The sequence below is a fragment of the Cynocephalus volans genome, chromosome 10 (genome assembly GCF_027409185.1).
Source record: "Cynocephalus volans isolate mCynVol1 chromosome 10, mCynVol1.pri, whole genome shotgun sequence".
NCBI lineage: Eukaryota > Metazoa > Chordata > Mammalia > Dermoptera > Cynocephalidae > Cynocephalus > Cynocephalus volans.
This window is the reverse complement of record NC_084469.1, coordinates 131,996,663-132,017,446: the sequence shown is the minus strand read 5'-3', so window position 1 is coordinate 132,017,446 and position 20,784 is coordinate 131,996,663. Positions and strand designations below refer to the sequence as shown.

At 51.5% G+C, this 20,784-nt stretch overlaps 2 protein-coding genes across 4 annotated transcripts; both read left to right on the top strand.

Annotated features, from left to right (window-relative positions):
* The first annotated feature begins 830 nt into the window (after positions 1-830).
* THAP11 (THAP domain containing 11) lies at positions 831-2,710 on the top strand. Its single transcript, XM_063111573.1, has one exon. The coding sequence runs from the start codon at positions 1,103-1,105 to the stop codon at positions 2,009-2,011; it is 909 nt and encodes a 302-aa protein (XP_062967643.1). The 5' UTR covers positions 831-1,102; the 3' UTR covers positions 2,012-2,710.
* A 2,403-nt stretch (positions 2,711-5,113) lies between these two features.
* NUTF2 (nuclear transport factor 2) lies at positions 5,114-19,954 on the top strand. Of its 3 annotated transcripts, XM_063111329.1 has the most exons (6): positions 5,121-5,201; positions 12,069-12,240; positions 15,574-15,701; positions 17,485-17,556; positions 17,642-17,740; positions 19,445-19,954. In XM_063111329.1, exons 3-6 carry the CDS (start codon positions 15,603-15,605, stop codon positions 19,556-19,558), a joined length of 384 nt encoding a protein of 127 aa, XP_062967399.1. In that variant the 5' UTR covers positions 5,121-5,201; positions 12,069-12,240; positions 15,574-15,602; the 3' UTR covers positions 19,559-19,954. The 3 variants fall into 3 exon arrangements, with proteins under 3 accessions (XP_062967397.1, XP_062967399.1, XP_062967400.1); XM_063111327.1 differs by lacking the exon at positions 12,069-12,240 and having other exon boundaries at positions 5,114-5,201; XM_063111330.1 differs by lacking the exons at positions 5,121-5,201; positions 12,069-12,240 and adding an exon at positions 5,470-5,667.
* The last annotated feature ends 830 nt before the right edge of the window (positions 19,955-20,784 follow it).

The window sequence follows — 20,784 nt, the reverse complement described above, 5'->3', positions numbered from 1 at the left end:
CCTTACTTGCTGGTTCCTGGGGCAAGAACCGGCTACTCCTCCCTACCCAAGCTTTTCGTTTTTTCTTCCTGGGCCTCCGCTTCCCATTTTCTCCTCTGTCCAGTTAATTCCTTTGGAGTGTTTATTTCTCTGACTAAACATCCATTCGCGTGCATTCACAGCTATAGTACAAAAGACACACCCTCATCCCTCTAGGTAGTCAGGATCCCGGAGGGAGGGGTCGGGTAGGTCTGGATCTCCCCGAAGTTCCTGCACTGTGCCCGGCACATAATAGGCGACTGTTGGTGACTTAGTTTAGGTCAATAAGTAAGCAGGGGCTGAGTCGGAAGAGAGTCCCCAACAAAGAGAATGGGGCTCCTGAGGTCCTTCGGACGCTGAGGCCCAGGTTTCCTCTCCCTCCCTCCACAGGAATGTCGTCGACTCAAAGGCGCTTAGGGTTAGAGGACGGCTTCTGGATGCAGTACAACCTCGCCCGAATCCTGATCCGCAGTATCTCCACTCTCCCGTAGGCGGCGCTCCAGGCCGCAGGCGCCAAGTTCAGCGCAAGGCATCACGGGACTTGTAGTCTCCGCGAATACATACGCATAACGCTTGCGCACTGGTAAGACGCGCCCCCACCCCCATCAGGATTCCGGGTCCTTGTGAAGGGCAGTCCAGGCGACAGCGTTCCAACCGAATACACCTCTCTCGTCTGCCAGAAACGAGCCGAGTTGGGGAAAGAATCTGGTCTGCAGGGCTATTGCGGTTCCCTGGAAAATAGCCGGAATAAGCCCACTCCCGCTCCGGAAGTGAGCGGCTTCTGGCGCGGTGCATTGTGGGGGGCGTAGTCCTTCTTCGCAGGCGGTCCTTCGTGGCGTCCCCGGGGCCGATTCCGGAGCGCAAGCGGGCGGCCGGGCAGGCCGCAAGGCGCGGGACGGCGGGAAGCGTATTCTGAGCACGGACCGCCGGGTGGGGCCGGCTGCGCCAAGCGGCATTAGTGGGAAGCAGTCCAAGGCCTCGCGCGGCGCCGCCCGTCGAGGGGCGGGCGGCGGCGGACCTACCGGGCCGTCGAAGGACGCAGGAGGTTGGTGGGCCGGGCCGGGCTGGGCCGCGCGGCGCAGCCATGCCTGGCTTTACGTGCTGCGTGCCGGGCTGCTACAACAACTCGCACCGGGACAAGGCGCTGCACTTCTACACGTTTCCCAAGGACGCCGAGTTGCGGCGCCTCTGGCTCAAGAATGTGTCCCGTGCCGGCGTCAGTGGGTGCTTCTCCACCTTCCAGCCCACCACGGGCCACCGTCTCTGCAGCGTTCACTTCCAGGGCGGCCGCAAGACCTACACGGTGCGCGTCCCCACCATCTTCCCGCTGCGCGGCGTCAACGAGCGCAAAGTAGCGCGCAGACCCGCGGGGGCCGCGGCTGCTCGCCGCAGGCAGCAGCAACAGCAACAGCAGCCCCAGCAGCCGCCGCCGCAGCAGCAGCAGCCGTCGCCGTCCGCCTCCACTGTCCAGACCGCCCAGCTACAGCCGAACTTGGTGTCTGCCTCCGCGGCCGTGCTCCTCACCCTTCAGGCCGCTGTAGACAGCGGCCAGGCTCCGGGATCCGTGCCGCCGGCACCCACCGCTCCAACCGGAGAAGACGTGAAGCCCATCGACCTTACAGTGCAAGTGGAGTTCGCAGCTGCAGAGGGCGCAGCCGCTGCGGCTGCCGCGTCGGAGCTAGAGGCTGCTACGGCAGGGCTGGAGGCCGCCGAGTGCCCTGTGGGCCCGCAGTTGGTGGTGGTAGGGGAAGAGGGCTTCCCTGATACTGGCTCTGACCACTCGTACTCGTTGTCGTCAGGCACCACGGAGGAGGAGCTCCTGCGCAAGCTGAACGAGCAGCGGGACATCCTGGCGCTGATGGAAGTGAAGATGAAAGAGATGAAGGGCAGCATCCGCCACCTGCGTCTCACCGAGGCTAAACTGCGCGAAGAACTGCGCGAGAAGGATCGTTTGCTTGCCATGGCTGTCATCCGCAAGAAGCACGGAATGTGAACAGGTCCCATGCGGCCTGCGGGACTCCCGGACTCCTTCCAGCCCAGGGGGACCTCAGGCCACTGTTGAACTCCCCTAAACTCCTGGGGCACTGGTTGACAGTACTGAGGCTTAGGGCAGTTGGACTCTTGCTGATGATCCGGCACCCTCATTTGTTTTGTCTTGGAGCAGGGGGTCTGGGCCTTAGACGCTGCACTGGTGACACCAGCAATTGTGACTTTGTCTACCCTCCCTCTCCAGTTTATGTCGCAGATTCTGATTAAGCAGAAGCTTCAGAACCACTGAACTTGAAACTTAGCCCCCTAGGAATGCAGGTGGAATGCCCAGGGACTATGGGTTTGGCAAAACTACACCTTAAGGTTGGCCAGCAGTCAGAGACAACTCTTCTGTGTGTAGTGATAAGAGATCCAAGTAACATTAGTTCTCCTTTTCATGCTTTTCCTTCCCAGGTGCAGCCTGTGCTTCTGATGGGGACTGGTAGATCTGTGCCTCTGCCTCCTAGGACCTCAGTTCGAAGCCAGGAGGCCATTTACGAGGGGATCTGGGTGACCTGATGGAGATCCAGCTTGCCAGGGACTTAGGTTTATCCTGTTATGTTTGCTACTGGTTACAAATTCTATTTTCTGTACAATTAGTCAGACTAAAGTTTTCACTGTGTTTGTTTGGCAAAACAAATTAAACAAAAAGTTAAGGTTTTTATTTGGGTTTCGCTGTTTTATTTTTACAAAAGCTCAGCTAAGTGTCCTTGAAATATGGGGAAATAGGCCTCAGCCTATTTGAAAGACCAGGCTGACCCTGAGAGTAGAGATGCTTCAGTGACCAGATTTCCCCAAGGGGCCCTAAGCACATGGATCCTCAAAGTCCTCACAGAGTTCCTGGCCCAGCTCGCCCCAAAGAGTTTGGAAATTGCACCAAATGGTCCCAGTTTGTCCATGGGTTATCTCCCCGTAACCTTTCAAAAGGAAGGAACAACTGAGAACTAAGCTGAATTGTGATAGCCCACCTCTAAGGGTTTTGAATTCCCTCTTGCATTCTCAGCTGGGGTTGAATTTTGCTCACCATTGCATCCCTTAGGCATAACAGGTCTGGTACACATGTGCATACAGTTACTTAAGAAACCAGTAAAGACCACACCTGGAAGCCAGCCATGGCTCCTTCAGGAACAAGGACTCTTGTACAGATACCTTGGCCTTGGTACACCTTCAGTGTGAAGGAGCTGGATTCATTTTCTTGGCTGCCTCTATTTTTCTTTCAATATTGGAGGGACGAAGGTGATATTTTATCTATAGCTTCAAGTAATTTAACTCAAAGCCAATGGAGAAAGGTGAATACCTTTAAAGCTAGCCCTGTTTACTATGGGTGTTGGGGTACAAATGGACTCTTCTCAGACTCCATAAAATATGATTCCTTTCTCTGCGTTATTTATGGACAAAGCCATGCTGTCTGGGGACTTGACCTGTGGCTGTGAGCTGGGAAACAGGTCTCTGGTGGGGAAAGGGTGGGGTGTGGCATAGGTTGTGTAGGTGCCTTGGGGGAAGGGCTGGATCTCTGCCTTCCTAGGGTTAGCTTTGGCTGGTAATCATGTGGTAGAAGCATAGCAGTGCCCTTTCTAGACCAGCTGGGGCCGAAGCCCTGCGTGTGCCCCTATTGGGCCAGTCTATCATGTCCCCACTCTCCTTCCTTGGAGAGAGGGCTTTCCCAAGGTCCAGCCATGCATGCTCTTTAGTGTATCCTTGAGTTCCTGTTTGTTGAAGGGACTTCTGTTGTTTTTGCATTGGCTGTCTCTCAGGACCCTCCCTGGTGTCTGCAGGTTTTATGCACATAACTTGTCCAGTGTTTTGGCTTCTTGTGGGGGAGGAGGACAGTTCACAGAGCAAAGAAGGATCCAGATGTAGATACATCACAAGCAGGGCAATGCAGCGTTCTCATTGGCTGAGTAATAAGAAAAGCATCTAGTCAGGTCAAGTGCAGTATGGACAGACCTGGAAGCTTGGCCTGGTCTTACCAGCCATCCCTGTGGGGACAGGGGAGAGTGGGTAAAGTTGCAAAACTCTTCTAGAAAAACAGGAGTACTGGGGCTTCTGGTTAGCTCAGTTAGAGCGTGATGCTGTTAACACCAAGGTCCACGGTTCGATCCCTGTACTGGCCAGCCACCAAAAAAAATAATAATAATAATAACCAGGAGTACTGAGAGATCTCTGGCCAGGACGAAAGGCTAGGAGCTGCCTGGAGAAGGCTTGAAGCCATTTCCCTTACCTGTGGTCCCCTAGGTTGGCTGCAGAGCTGTTTGCCCAGCACAGGCCTGACCTAGAGACAGGCCTTACTTCAAATGTTTGCGTTACCAAGGAAACGATGAAATGGGCGTTGAAAGGAAAGAGCAACGGATGGGAGGATTATTTATGATCTGGTCCTTTAAATCAAAGGGAAATTTTGGATGAGCCAGTTATTTCTCTTTCCTCATTAATAGAAATGAAACTCTTAGCTGCCCCGTCTGCTACAAAAAACTTATGAGAATGTTTTGGAGACCCCTAACTGTACAAACGTGAGAGTAACCTCCCCTCCTGCCAAGCCCCACCTGAGGGACAATCGAGACTCGTCATGATCGAAACCAGCTTTGGGCCCCACGGGCCCCGGAGCAGGGCGTACTAACATTGGGACAACAGAAGCTGTGGGTTCCGCCCCAGCTCTGAAGAGCCAAGGAGACAGCCAGATTCCCAAAGGGGAGGGGGTTTCGCGAGCGGAAACAGCCCAGGGGCCCAGGGAGGGGCGGATGGGCCAGCTTGGGGCCTGGCTCCCACGGAGGCGGGGCCAACCCCCTTCGGCCGAACAGCCGGGGCGGGGCCAGGCCAGCTGGGACCGGGCGACAACTGAGCGCTGACCCTCGCCTGGCGCCAATCCCCAGTGTTCCAGAGGCTTCCGCTAGACCACAATTCTCAGGGGCTCGCCCCGGCAGCGTCTCTCCCTGGCTTAGCCTCACCTCCCGCGCTGCAGGCCGTGTCTGGGCCTCCTTGCGTAGCACACCGGGAATTGTAGTTTTCTCCTGGTACACTTACGCCGGAAAGGAGAGCGGTGGGACTGCGTTTCCCAGACTGCAGCGGGGCGGGCGAGGGAAGGCAGGGGGGAAGGGACAGTCGGTCGCAGACCGCGCTGGGTTGCTGCCGCCGCTGCCGCCATCGTGCCAGCCCCTCGGGTGAGTGTCGGGGCCGGCGCGCTGGGGCGGGGGCTGGGCCGCAGGAGCCGCGCTGCGGACCGCCGGGAGCCTCTGCTAAGAGTCCCCGGGCGGCCCCTCCCCACCCCCCTGGCTGCCCGAAGCCGCGCGGGGCCGGGGCCATGTGTCGCGCGCGGCTCCGCCTCCCACCGGTCCTCTGAGGCGGTGGCTAGGGACAGTGCAGAGAGTCAGCCAGGCGCTTATCCAGCCCGTTCCATGCCCATGGCTGGTGCACCAGACTGCGCTGTGGCAAGGCCTTTTACTCTGGTCAGGACCATCCGGATGGGGCTATGAGGGCCCCGCCCCGTCTGGCCTGACCCGGCCTGCTCGAGTCCCTCAAGCTCTGCAGGCAGGTTAGCGGGCAGACCCCACCCCCACGTCCTGCCACCCGCCTGCGAAGGATCCGGGGATGGGCACCACCACCCGGCCCGCTCCAGAGTCAACATGGGTAAGGGCGCCCACCTGCCGCCGCCGGGGCTTGGGACCCTCATCTGGTTCCCCACCATAGCCCGGCTAGGGTGTAGGTGAACGCTCCCCTGCTTGTCTGTCCGCTGGGAGTGCACAAAACCTACCGCTCCCTCCGTGGAACCCATGCGTAGGTTCTCCTGCATAGAGGGCGGGGTCAGAGAACCTGGGGCGGGAGGGGGCTTCACGTGGGACTTTACCCCTGGCCAGCCTGGAGGATCTGGGTCTGATGCGGTGAGGAGCCTCAGGGATTGTAGGCCCAGCCCCACCCTTCTCTATCAGTGACCAGGCCCCAGCTCTGGGTGGGTTGGCTGGCTGTTAGTGGAGAAAGGGAGGAAGGAAGCCAAGGAGGTGAAGTTGGATAATGTGTGCCTCTTAAGACTTTATTAGACTTCTCAGGCACCACCTAATTCTTACATCTGCCTCTCCTAGAGTGAGCACAGAATTGCCCCACAGAAGAGGATGACTCCAAAAGAATGGGATGTTAGGTGGTGATAAGGTGGGATTTCATGTAGGGGGAAGTAGAATCCAGGCCTGAGGTCTATGAGCCCCGTGCCAACCAAGGACTGGTAGGGACCTTGGGGGTGGGGCACATTTGTGCTGAAAGTCTCAGGTTCAGATTAGGTGGGGTCCTTCTGAAGCCTGGGTGGCAGCTAGTGTTGGAAGCTGCAGAAAGTCAGGCTTCCACTCACTAGCTAACTTCTCATTAGCTGGGGTTGTCTATAACCAGGCAAGAAGCTGGTTGGGCCTTGGGAAATTGCCCTTAATGATGGCACCAGAAACTCCAGAGTTCTGGAAGAAGGGTTATATCTAGCCAGAAAGTGCTATTGTGACAAGCCTCATAAAGGCACTTCTGATTGAGTGATGATAAATTAAGGGACCAGTCCAGCGAAGAACCTTGGGACTTGGGGGAGAGATAGTTTGTCAAGCCTTGAATCCTCTGACCTAGTGTGCCTTCTGAGCCATGGTTCTTGCAGGGTCTAAAGAAGCAACTCAGTCTCTGCAGTCTTGGCCTCAGCAGCAAGCAGAATGCCCAGTCTTTTAGGAGGTCGAAGTTAGGCCCATGATGCAGAAAGCCACTGCCCTGGCCTTCCCCCTGCTCTCCTACTTTGAGTATTTCCCCAAGTGATGTTTTTCTGATCATTGTACTCTTGATTTGGAAGTTTTTCTACAGTTGAATTTCCTACAGTTTTCCCTGGTCAAGGAGAACAGGGAAGGATGCTACTCAGATCTCACCAGGGCATGCCTTCTGTCTGGACAGCTCTCCTAGTCCACATCCTGGCTCATGAGCATATGGAAGTCAGGTTTATTCAGCAGGCTCAGGAGAAGCCTGGATTGCCAGTGGTGGTGGGCAATAAAGAGGGACACATAGGGCCGGCCCGTGGCTCACTCGGGAGAGTGCAGTGCTGATAACACCAAGGCCACGGGTTCGGATCCCATATAGGGATGGCCGGTTAGCTCAATGGCTGAGCGTGGTGCTGAAAACACCAAGCCAAGGGTTGAGATCCCCTTACCGGTCATCTTAAAAAAAAAAAAAAAAAAGGGACACATAGTGGACATAGGGTCAGTGAGGTGGAATCTCTTAGAACAAGAGGCTTATTTCAAGACTCTCTAGATTGTCTGGAATGGTACTTTCTAGGACACAGGTTTCAGTGAGCTAGGCTTATGGCTATGGATTAGTTTGCATATTACAAGGCCCTGGGTGCCTTGACCACAAGTGTTTTTCTTCAGGGTCAAAAATATATTGTTCCTTCTCCAAGGTTACCCAGGAGTAGGAGCAATTCAGGTCCCTCTTTCTCATTCCAATCCCTCTAGAAGTTCCCTGTGACACCCCCCCGCATAACTTCTTTGTCTGAGGTCAGCTAGCCATTGCTGAGCATCCTGACCCCAAGAAGTCCTTGACCTTTTTGGAACTTGGCAAACCATCTTGGTCTCAGATAAGAGAATCGTGAGGTTCTCAGGATCTATCTGTCTGTCTGTGCCCTCTGTTAATGTAGGGCTGACTTGGAAGTGGGGGTGACATGGGGCAGTTGGGATACGGCTGCACAGCATAGGGCAGGGTGTCAGGATGCCTGGGTTCTCAACCAGCTCAAAATTAGGTCCCTTAGTGACTAAGAGCCCACTCTCTCTGAGCCATGTCTCATTTTATTCTGTTATCTTTGCAGTTGGTGGGTTGGGATGGGATGAACAATTTAAGAGAGACACAGAATTCTCAAATTTTAGAGTTGGAAGCCACCTTGTATCAAAAATTCTAGGATTCCCTTTATTGAGGCATTAATATCTTGGTTGAAGTTATTTTCTTTCTTGCCAATGACCAGTTTTACTCAGCAACCTCCCCTCTCTGTGTGTCAGGCTCTGATATACTTCCAGATTGCTGTGGCTGTTGGCTTCCACAACTTGCTTTTCTTTGGTCTCCCAAAGGTCTCTGCTGGGTGTTCTCACAGTGCCTGGAAATCTCACCAGCATTTTGTTGTTTGTGGCCTTCCAATCCCCTGCCTGGAAACTAGGTTTGTGACTTCTGCCTCTTTCACTGAGATTCTCTCATGGTCACCTTTATTCAAGTGCTGAGTAGTTGTTCCTTGAGTGATACCCATCAGGGCATCTTTCCATGGTGAAAGACAGAGTAGCCCTCCCCAGAGATGGAAGGTTCAGCAGACCTGGTTAAGGAGGCTCCTTGGGTGTTCCTTCAATAGATTGCCTGGGAGGTTAGAAACAGGGACCAGAGCCAGCAGGGACTTTGGAAATGCCAATACTGTTTGTTTTAGAATCATAAGAGAGGTGTGTCTGGGGTACCTGGGAACTGAGGCTGTTTGCCTTAGTATCTTCAGTAAACTGGAGCAGTTTTGGAATGTTTGTTTCTTAAAGCCTCAGATACTCTATCAGAGCCACTGGATCTGACGAGGGCAGAAACTGGAGAGCCTGCTGCCCCCTGGAAGGATATCTGTATGGAGACTTTGATCCCACTTGCAGGTGGTTTCAGGCCTCGGAGAATGCAAGTTGTCAGTTGTCCCTATGATGTAAACCTCCTTTGACCTACTGGGTATGTGCTCAGGTATCTCCATCCTGAAATGCTTGGGGCTTGTTGATTTCAGAGGAGAAGAAAAGGCCTGGGCTCTTTTCTTAACTTCCTGATTTTGCCACCTGTGTGCTTTCTGCTATTCCACCTTAACTCTCAGCTATTCCAATCCTGATCAATTTCGTGGACATTCTAGTGCTGGCTATGCCAGTGGCCTTGTGTGGTCTGGAATTCTTTCTTAACTTCTTCATCTACAAAGTGAAGATCTAATCATACCAGCTTTACAGGGTTTGTTGTAAGGCTCAAATGAGAGAGCACACAGAAGTGTTTGACTTGCAGGAGGCATTCTCTCCATCACTCTTTGGGCTCCATATTCATCCCTGCTCTTCTCAGTCTCAGGGTATCACAGTGGTATTGTCCAGGCATGGAAGTGGTCATTTAGGGGCCTCAGGCACTAGGGGCATCAGGTCCATGTGTACCTGATCAGCAAGTTCATGGCCTGAAGCTCAGTTTAGGGATGGGAGCTGTTTAGAAAGACTGGACCCCCAAGATCTTTTGAGCCACCTGGGAAATGGAGGTTATTCAGGGAGTAAGTTCAGAGCAGAGAGACCAGAATGTGGGTCTCAAGATTAGCTTCTGGGCCAGTCAGGGCAGCCCAGTGGCTCTAGAGCCCTCGTTCCAGGCAGAAGAGGAAGAAAAGGCCCTCAGGGTGTTGGAGACACCTAGACCTTAGGTGTCAGACCTAGGAAAGCATTCTGTCCTGACCAGCCATTTGGGCACCAGACGTTGGCTTATTTCTCTCCAGGTTTCAGGCAAGGGAGTGGTAGGCTGGGCTGTTGCTATTCCTGGATCAAGGCCTGCTCCATGGTAGTCTTCCTGCAGGAAGCTGAGGTACCTGCTTTCTTCCTAGCTGTTAACCTAGTATTCACCTAGGACCCATCAATAACTCTTTTCAACTAGGTCCTGCTTTATATATTTAGTTAATTTTCTTCTCATGTCCCCACAGTTACCGATGAGACAGGGTCAGAGGATCACACCATGAGGGAGAGGTGGAGCAGACTAGAAGCTACATCTTTTTTTTTTTTTTTTTTTTAAAGATGACCGGTAAGGGAATCTCAACCCTTGACTTGGTGTTGTCAGCACCACGCTCACCCATTGAGCAACCGGCCATCCCTATATGGGATCCGAACCCGTGGCCTTGGTGTTATCAGCACCACACTCTCCCGAGTGAGCCACGGGCAGGCCCGAGGTTACATCTTCTAGAGTATGGCTGTGTGCCTGCTGTTCAGCCACAGCTGCCCCTCAGGTGACCAGACCCTTGGGAGTGAGAGAGGGGATTGGGCCTAGTCCCACTTGCCACTGCCATAGACAGTAGTTGGGTGGATCACAAAGTATTATTTCCTGACAACTTGGACAGAAGGTGTGGGTGGAGGGGAAGTGGGTCACTGGGCCACTTAAATTGAGCAGGGTTTGTCCAGAAGTCACTCCTCCTCCAGAGAAGGCCTGGCCTCTCAGCCCAGGCACCTATGCATTCATGCACTTAGTCAACAAGTAATTATTGAGGACTGGGTCAGGTATCATGGGAACAGGAGTGTCTAAGGGTACCCTGGTCAGGGAGACAGACCATAAACAAATACTTAAGTAGGATAGTTTCACGCAGTGGTAAATGCTAAGAAAACAATAGAAGAGGTAAAATTAGTAACTAGACAACTGCTTCATTTATTTATTTACTTTTTAGACAGCTACTTTAGACTGACTGGTCAGGGAAGGTGTCGGTAAGGAGGTAACATCTGAGCTGACACGTATGTGACAAGGAGCCAGACACATGAAAGTCTAGGGGGAAGAGTGATTCAGGTAGAAGAAGCAGCAGATGCAAAGCCCTCCGGTGAGAATAGGCTCAGCATGTTCCACAAAGAAGAAGGTGTACAGTGTGGCTGCAGAGGAGAGAAGGGAGTGGGTGGCAAGAGGTTAGACAGCCAGGAGGGCCTGGTCACCCAGAGTCTTGAAGACAGAATAAGTGGTCAAGGTGCCATGGGACAGGATACAGAGCACCCCTCCTCACACCGGGAAATCAGAGGGGCAGTTTTTTCCTGAAGGGCAGGCACCCTGTACTATCTTCCTGTCCTTGGTTGCTGTGTGCCCCTTTCTCCCTCTCTCCCCACAATACACTTCCTGTGCTCTGGGCCCAATGGGTTGAAGCCAGGTTGGCTGTCAGTCCCACCTTCCTTCCCAGACTCTGTGCTTCAGGGCTCTTTGGGGCCTGGGAGGTAGTAAGTGTGAGGGGAATGGCCAAGACCGGTGCCCAATTTCAAGGGCCCCACCATGGGCTTGGCTAACCAGCTGGCATTCCCCATGGGCCTCAGTGATGGGCCTTCAAACATGAGCATTTTTTCTGTGCCAGTCTGGAATTAGTGGCATCGTTTTCCCCATTACTCTTTTGCCCCTATCCCTGCTCAAGGTCCAGGTAGGCCAGGCTCTAACTTCACTTTGCTGAAATGATAGAACAAGGTTGTGACTTTGAATGTTTGGGAAAACTGAGATCATCCTCCAAGCGTCTGTTGTTTGGATTCATGGGTTTGATGTGGAAATCTGCCTGATGCTTTCGTTTGGAGGTGGAAGCCCCAGTTCAGACCTGCCTTGCCCCCTCTCTCTTTTTTTTTTTTTTTTTTGTCTTTTTCGTGACAGGCACTCAGCCAGTGAGTGCACCGGCCATTCCTATATAGGATCCGAACCCGCGGTGGGGGCGTCGCCACGCTCCCAGCGCCGCACTCTCCCAAGTACACCACGGGCTTGGCCTAGCCTTGCCCCTCTCTGAGAGAGCCAAGCTCAGAGGTGGGGGCTTAAGCCCTAGGTGCGCAGGAGCATTCTCACTGATGTGGTCTGTTCATTTTATCTCCAGACCCAGGTTCTTGCTGGGAGTCCTGGCTCTGGGGTCCATTAAACCTGGTCAGTACAATCCCACTATCTATCAGCTGCTGGCCTTGTGCGAGTCAGCTAACCTTACTGAGTCTCATTTTGCTCATCTCTAACATAGGTGTTGACTCACAGGGTGGTGTTAGGAACAAATGCACATAAAGCTCTTTGCACATTTCTACACCTAATGCACTTTAGGAAAAATGAGATGTTCTCAGACACTGCTATTTTGAGTCTAGTTCTTGGAAACATCTAAAATTTGAGGATAAGAATGAAGTTTTTCTGTTCCCTATTGGGATCTCCTGGGCCAGGGGTTTTAACCTGGGGTCTATGGCTGGACCTCAGGGAGTCTGAACAACCTGAAATTCACAAGACAGGCATCTCTGCCTCCATGCATATTTACTGGGAGAAGGCCACAGTTTTGAGACATTCTCAAAGGGTCTTTGCACCCACAGAGACCTAAGGGTCAGTGAAGGCTGATGCTCAGTGGGTGAGAGGTCATCGGGGTCTTTTCTGCTCCTCGAGAAGTCTCGCCTCTGTCATCCTGCGGACTGTTGGGGTGAAGTGGGAGATGGCGTGTTCAGCGGCCCTCTCAGAAGAGCTGTAGGAGAAGCCGTCACGATGGAGGTCAGTTCCCAATCTGATGTGAGGCTGCCTCTGAAACTTGGCATTTTATTTCTCTTCAAGCTGTTACTTCCACAGTAAATGTCTTAGAAACAAAGATCAGGACTTGCTGGCCATTCTGGGGAGCATCCTCCCAGCTGGCCTGGACCCCTCTCCTATATTGCATGGGGATGGGAGGGGGCTCTGCACTTCGCCTTTTTTTCTTGGAGGAATGCTGCCTCCCAGCCATGAGTTGAAAGCTTTGTGGGAGGTGTGGAGTCAGAAACTATAAATCATCTAGTGTGCTGTGCAGTGTTTTGTGCTGGAAGATGGTGTGTGTGTGTGAAGAACCACACTGGAACCCTCACAGACCAGAACCACAATGTCCTCAGGCAGGGGAGTAGGGCCTGAGTGTGTTGATAGGAGTTTATACATGGGGGTGGGGGTCAACATTCGAGTCTGGGAAGGAGTCTGAAAATGTGTGTGACCTGAATGTTGACTTGAAGGAAAAACAGGAACTGAAGAGAGGGTATCCCAGCAGGGGGACTCACCTATGCAAAAACATGGTGAGCAAGCACTCAGCGAGTTATGGTGTGTTTGTGTGTAGAGCTGGATCAAGGCAGGAGAGAATGGCTGGGGAGATGGGGACAAGTGTGAACGGCCACCTGTGGAGCTTAGGGGGTTTGCCTTTTAACCCAAAGATGAGGGTGTTATAAGGGCGGGACAAGCGATCTTTTGTGGTTTAGAGGTCAGGACTGCAAGATAGCAGATAGAAAGTACTGGCCTCAGCCAGGAGAGCTGGTGTTGGCATTGATGTACCAGATCTTGAGACAAGACCCCTCACATCGCTGAACCTCAGTTTTCTCATCTGTAAAGCGGGATGACAGTGGACTCTGACCACATGTCTATTGTGATCACTGCATGGAAATAAATGCATAAAAGCCAAGCAGGCCTGGAGTGAGGTTGGTGTTGACTTCAGAGGCCCCTTTTAACAACTATAAAGCAAAGGCCTCAATCCACATAGTTTTAAAGCTTCCTTCTCTTACTTTCTGGGAGCCCCTGAGCTGTCATGTTTCTCAGAGAGCTCACTCTGCCCTGCCCCACCAGAACAAAGGGTCCTTCTGTCCCTTTACCGCCCCCTCCCACTTCCCTCCACCACTACTTCAGCCAAGTGGTTTTTGTGTTAGAAGGTTATCACACCATTAAGAACAATATTGAAAAGGAAAAAACACCCCCATACTTCCTCTGCCCCACCGTCCCACCATATGGCAGCACTGTTCTTGTCTTTGGATCAGCTGACAGCCTTAGTTCCCCTCAGCCTCCATCTCCAGCTTCCCAGTTTTCCTGCCCTTATCTCTTTTCGTGACCCCAGACATTTGCTGCTGCTATTTCTTTTGATTGCATTCTTTTTCCCCAAGACCTTTCCTGAGGGCTGCCTAACCTTGTTGTGGGCCAAGGGCAGAGGGAGAGATGGCTCTCATATTCCTCCAGTTTTCCCCCTACCCCCAGAGTTCTCAGGGACTGGGCAAGGCATCTTGGGGGATGCAGTGATGTTGGGGCACATTGAGTAACCTAAGCATTGCGAATACTAGGGTAGAAGGGGCAGAGGTGTGTGCTAGGGAGCTGTGCATGGCCTCAAGGTACTCCAGGTTTGTGTGTGGGTACAGCTGAGTCTGATCCCTTGGAAATGTGACCTGGACAGCAGCTCAGACTAGATGATGTTGGTCCTATGCTTTTGCCACTTGTTGATTTGTTTTTTGGCAGAGTGTGGACGGGGACACACCTTGTGTTCCTGTGTAGCAGGCGTGGCCGGATCCAAGCTTTCTGCTCTTCTCATTTTAGACTTTCCTGGACATTTCTTAGTCATCCTAGCACTGAACTTCTATTTTTAGTGCCACTACCTCCTAGGGGACCTAAAATAAAGCTGGCTTAGCTTCCTGGCCCCTCATTGGCTGGAGAGTTGGTCACAGGCTTAGGGATTGGCTGTGTTCTCACTGTCCCCCCTACACAGTCCCTTCCTGCCATCTCCTCTGGCCTTTGGTGAGGTCACAGGGACTAGACTGAGCTAGTACTTACCATGTTGAGTTGAGGGGTTTATCATGTTTCCTTAATGAAGCTTCACAACCACCAGCAACATCAGGGTTACCATCCCCGTTTTGGGGAGGAGGAGGCTGAGGCCCTAAGAAAGGCAGTGATTTGCATCAGGTCCCCACCACTGCTAATGGTTCCCTGCTGGGGTCGAACCCACCTCCTCACTGCTCTGGTTCAGAGTCCTATTATCAGGACAGAGGGGGTGGTCTCCAGTACAGTCAGAGACAACTACAGAACCAGCACATGGGTCGGTGTGCAGTTGTGAGATCCAAAGTGAGATGTGGGCTTCCCTACTTGGGAGGCGCCTAGCAAAGCCAGAGTGGCTCTCATCTGGGACTTGTGTTTTCCGTCCAGCATTATTGGGTCCATGATCTCTAGCTGGGAGGGGGGGGGGCTCCTCTCCCCCTCAGAGACCCAAAAGAGACAGCCTCTTAGGGTGAAGGCAATGCCGGGATGGGGGATATGAAGAAATGACATGGTCCCCTCACAGCCTCCATTTTCCCTCCTCACACCCCTGAGCTATTACTCTCATCTTCTGAATTCATGTTGCCAGCTCTGAAGTGGGTAGGGGCACCCCTATCAATGAAGAAATGCCCTAGACAGGGCCAGGTTAGGTATCACTTGGCCTCAGAGATGTAAACTATCCCCTTGAAGCTAAGGAGGTCACTTGCCATTTTTGTCAGAAGTGAGGCCTTGAGGAGCATCTCCCCCCATGCCCATGTTCACTGGGTTTTCCTCCACTTGCCAACAAGGCCCTGGGACAGTGTTGGAGCCTGAGGGCCGTGATAGAAAACCCTTCACATGCAGACATCAGTAGTTCCTAGTTTGGAAAGTGGGACTAGCAATAACTCTGGCCTTGTGGGTTGTCGAGGGGATTAAATGAAAAGATACGGAGTGAGTGCTTAGCTCCTCCTTCAAGGCCCCTCCCTTTATTGGGCATTGAAGGGCCCTGCTCTTACCTTCCTTTGTTCTGGTTCCACCCTCAGCACCCATCCTGAGTGCTCCATGACCCTGGCACCTCGTTGTCTCATCAACCAGGAGCTCTTCAAAGGAAGAGCCGAGTCTGGTTCACCTCTGGGCTCCTAGCACTGGTCTGTCTTGGGAGGGATCTCCTACCAGTTCCCCAAGGCCTCTCCATGTTCCCTGAGAGAACAGACCTCAGCAAAGGACTTCCTGCTTGAGGCCAGGGAGGGGTGGGGGTCAGCGCTGGTTACCTCCTGCTTCCACAGTGCCAACGCTTTCCTCCCTGTCTCGCTGGTCTTGCAGGTCTCAACGAGGCCGGGTGACGCTCCAGAATGGGAGACAAGCCAATTTGGGAACAGATTGGATCCAGCTTCATTCAACATTATTACCAGTTATTTGATAATGACAGAACCCAACTAGGCGCAATTTACGTAAGTTTCCAGCTCTAGGGCCAGAATAGGACCCCAGGGGATCAACTCAGATGTCGGGCCAGTGTGTCCAGTTCACAAGTTCTGGCAGCCCTTGCTGGACTGGCAACACCTCTCTTTGAGTTTCTGTCCATCGGTCAGAGGATCTGAGGCCTGGTCCAACTAACTGATCCACACATTTTCTTCTATCATCTTCCACAAGAGTGGGGGTCTTGGTATTCTGGGTAGAGTGTTCTGGACTTGCCATTCCATGAGGCCAGCACCTTTTCAGGACACATGGCCCTGGCAGTGACACTTTTCCTGGTTGGGCAGCAGCAGACAGAGGCAGGGCTCATGGTGCCCTCTGGAGGAAGCAGCTATGAGTATCTTTGGTGCAAAGCTAAGCTCTCCTGGAGTCCCCAGGTTCAGCTTCGTTTTCGGGCCAAAAGCCCCTGAATGCATGTGGGAAACAAATGGGGCTAGCCCAGGGAGGCTTGTATGTCCTTTGATAAACCCTTCTATGCAGGCATTGTTCCTGCTATTTTAATGACATTCATATACACTGAGAACTACTTGTACTTAATGCTGCCCAAGATTTGGTCATAGAAATGTGATTGATCAGGCCATTGCCTAGCAAGTCTGCCAAGGATAGGGGTGATAGGAGTCATTTAGCTATAGCCTCAGAGCCTGGCTGGGCTATGGGCAAAGTATTCTATGCTTATGTCTGGCCAGTTAGCTCAGTGGGTTAGAATGCAGCCTTGTAATACCAGGGTCACAGATTCGGATCCCCAAACTGGTCAGCTGCCAAAACCAAAACAGAACAACAAAGTCTTCTCTGTCTACCTCCAAAAAGTCAGGGTCCGTTCAAGAATTTTTGGAAAAAAGGAATCTTACCAATGGAAGACCAAATCCAGCATAGATATTATTTGATTGTCATTATCATAAATAGATAATTTTTTAAAACTTGAATTGATCTGACTCTGGGATCCTAGCACTTCTGCCTCATTGTCTCTTAATTAAGGCAGGCCTGACCCAGAGAAGAGAGTTTGCAAGGTCCTAAATGCACTTTCTTTGTATCATTTCATTATCCTCAGAACATTTCCCCTTTGAAGATTAGGAAACTGAGACTCAGAAAAAAAGTTACTTACCTAAATATTACAGCTGGTAAGTAGCAGAGGCCCTTTTGAGTTCTGCCTCTCAAGGCTGTGGAAGAGAAGACCTGGGGAGGTGGAGGGGGCTAAGCTAGTGGGCTGCATGTGGGATTTTGTCTGTTGGTACTAGGGAAGGTCCCAGACTAGGCCTCAGGAAGCCTTGTCACTCTCCATTCCTTCCCGACCCCAAGGGTTCCCAGAAGGCTAGCTGGAAGGGCCACAGTGGAACTCAGCCCAGGCCCTGGTGATGGTAATGAACATGGGATGTTTCCACGTTATTTCTGATGACTTCTCTGGGACTGATGCTGACTGGCCACACAGCAGGATGGCTTTTGGCTGAGCCCTGGCCACACATGGACTTCCTGATGCCCATCCATGCATATCGAAAGCCATATGACTTCTTGAGGACAAATGGGAAATGAACTTAGTACCTGTGTTTTGTTAAATAGTCTTTCAGAGCCTGGGCCCATGGGACAATGGGGTGTAATTAAGTTGTTGATGGTGTAAAGTTTGGGAGCTACCCTCAGTCCCCCTCTTTACAGACAGGGAAATTGAGGCATGGGCTCATTTCCCCAAGCAAGATGCTTTTCAGGGCCTTAGAGGTACTCCTCATACTCTGCAGCCTTGACTCAAGGTTTCTTGTGTGTGTGTTTCAGATTGATGCATCATGCCTTACGTGGGAAGGACAGCAGTTCCAAGGGAAAGCTGCCATTGTGGAGAAGTTGTCTGTAAGTAACAGAGCTGTGGTGCAGGCAGCTCCTTCCACACCCCTTCTGGCCTCGGTTAGCCCACCACCCACTCTTTCTCTTGCAGAGCCTTCCATTCCAGAAAATCCAGCACAGCATCACGGCGCAGGACCATCAGCCCACGCCAGATAGCTGCATCATCAGCATGGTTGTGGGCCAGCTCAAGGTAATAGTACTGCTGCAGTACAGGGAGAAGTGGGCAGAGGAGAGTCCTGGGCCCCTGCCTTCCCTGTGGATGTGACTTCTTATCAAGGGACACCCAGACAAATTAACTGTCTAGAGCTGTGTAGTTCAGTACAATAGCCATTAGCTACATGTGGCAACCTTTAAATTACATTAAATAAAATTAGGTAAAATTAAAATTTAGTTTCTCAGTTGCACTAGCCATGTTTCTTTTTTCTTTTCTTTTCTTTTCTTTTTTTTTTGACTGGCCGGTGCAACGATCAAACCCTGGACCTTGGTGTTATCAGCACCACACTCTAACCAACTAAGCTAACCAGCCAGCCCCTAGCCAAATTTTAATGTGCTCATATTTATATATGGCTACCTATTAGACAGCACAGATATAGAACATCTCTATTATTACAAAAAGTTCTGTTGGAGAACATTGGTCTAGAGCCTTTATAGAAAAGAGACAAGAGGTATAGGAACAGGATGGGGCTATGGTTCCAAGCCCCTGGCCCCCTGCTTAGCCCTGAGGTATAGGTGGACAGGCTAGCTGGCTGTGGGCTCCTCACCTGCTGAGCAAGTCATATTCCTGGGACTCCTACTTCTCGTTGCATTTCTCTTTCCCCTTCTCAAGACCTGCCATCCTCAAAGCCTTCCTATGGTCCCTTGGACTCCCAAGAACTCTCCAAGGAACCTTTTGTGCTCCAGCAGACTAAAGACAGATTCTCTATTTCCAAAAGCCCCTCCTTCTTCACAAAGCAGAATAAACTGGTTGCCCCTTGGCCAAGTCCCACCCTTCTTGGGTTATGTCATGGTAGTGCTCATATGCTTTCTCCCTAGGCTAACTGGGGTAGGGCTTCCTGAGTCCAATATGGACATGGAGGGAGGGGCCCCCTAAGTCACTTTCAGTGGACCCAGAGGCACCCACCTTCTGGCTGAACTTTTATCAGTTTCTCCTGCCTGTCCAAGATGCCCTGTCTAGAGCCCTATGCCCGAACAGGCCCTTCAGATTGAGGAGTCCTCACCAGGGAACTCAGTGCCCACTCTCTCAGGCTGAAGTGATGTTAAAGACAGTGCTGGTTAGCAGGGAGGGCTCTTCCTGGTTTTCTGCAGTTTGGCTGGAGGTTTCTTGCCTTTCTTTTTTCATTGCAGATGTTATATATTACACTACTGGAAACAAATCATCTGATGATGATGCTAGGTTGTTTTTTCCCTGTAGAGCTGTGATCACATTGTGAACGCAGTTTTGAGCCTTTTCTCACATATTTGGCTACAGTCAGAATTAGTAGTTTCTCCTGATTGGACTGACTGGCATTATTAAACACTAAGATGGTTTACAGTTTTTTGATACTGTAAGTACTATGTGATTTTTTCAATATTTTGATTACTTGTGCCCAGAAACATGGGCTCAGAGGCAGTTATGTCCTCTGCTCTGTTGCTGTAACTAACTGGTGAATTGTTCTGCAGTTTAAATGTACATACCAGTGCAAGCTGCCATATATTGGCCTGTATGTGCCCAGTGCAATATTTCATAAATTATATCAATTCACATTCACAAGTGTTCTTTGGCTAATACTGGAATTTGAGTCCAGTGCAGAAATGTGTGATCCCAAAGTCCACATTCTTTGTCTTGTTCCCCAACAACTGAACTCCCTTCCTGTTCCTTGGCTCCCTTACTGAATCATTTTTTCTCTCCTCACAGGCTGATGAAGACCCCATCATGGGGTTCCACCAGATGTTTCTATTAAAGAACATCAACGATGCTTGGGTTTGCACCAATGACATGTTCAGGCTTGCCCTGCACAACTTCGGCTGACCTCCTCCCAGCCAGGCATTCACGCTGTTTCCTCCTCCCTCCTCTTCCTGATACTATTCACACTCCTCCAGATGCTCCAAATATCATACACAAACAAGCAGGGCCATGGTGTGAGTGGGTGCAGTGCGCTGCTGCCACCAGGGTGTTGTGCATGATGTTTGGACTCTAGACTAGTTGCATCTGACAGGAGAAGTTTGTGTTGTACCAGCGCATGCCTTGGAAAGACTTAAGTAATGCAAAAGGTTGTCCTTTTTTTTTTTTTTAATCTACTGACAAGTTGCTCTAGTAACCCAAAGAAGTGAAGGAGAAAGCAGCTGCCTCACCGCCCAGATATTGATTTGTTCAGATGTTTCAATGCCTCATGATACAATAAAACCACAAAAAATTTTCTTAACAGTTTAAATTGTTTTAATTAGTTTAATAGTTGGCTGGACACCAGTAACTATCCTGCCCCATTGTCTCTCTCATGTCTCACCCTCCCACATCTGCCCCAACTCAGCAACACCTGTTGCAAAGAGAAAACTGCTGAAGCAGCACTCCCAGCTAGCTTCTCTCAGAAGCTTCTCCCAGAGTTGCCCTCTCCAGCCCACCTTGTCTTGGGAAAGCAAACAGGGAGAGCTCAGGTCTGGCCTGAAGCTTTCCTCAACAGTAAAGCCTCTATAGTCAGTTCTGAAACCTCCTGTGACCTCTGACCTGGTTAGTTTCAGAGTTCTAGTAGCAGGAGAGGTGACCCTGAATCCTGTTGAAGCTGGAGAGACCATGGCAAAAATGGTCTATCAGGTTTGGGCCTTCTGGACTGATGTCACAGCAAAACCAAAGGAGGTGCCTGCTCTGTTTCCAGAAAGGTCAGGATTACATCTAAGGTGCCCCACATATCCCAAGCCAAGCAGAGGGCAGTTCAAATCCTGTACCCACTCTCTTTGGATATCATTGCCAAAGGCAAGTGCTCAGAAGAGCCAGCCTCCATTGCCCATAGAGCCAGGCCTTGTTGGGTTGGAATCACAGAAGAAGGCAGCCTGAGTCTGACCATGAGGGATTTATGCTCTCGGAGTTCTCACCACTCAGACCTCTGCAGAGCATTTCCAAGCCTTTTCCCTCTATTCCTTCCTCACCGCACACACTCCACATTGTTTTCAAATCCCAGGAAGTCTTAGCTATTACAGCAGTTTCTTCAGTTTTGGGGACAGAGGCCTTGCCCAGTTCAAATCTAGCCCCTCAGCCCTGAG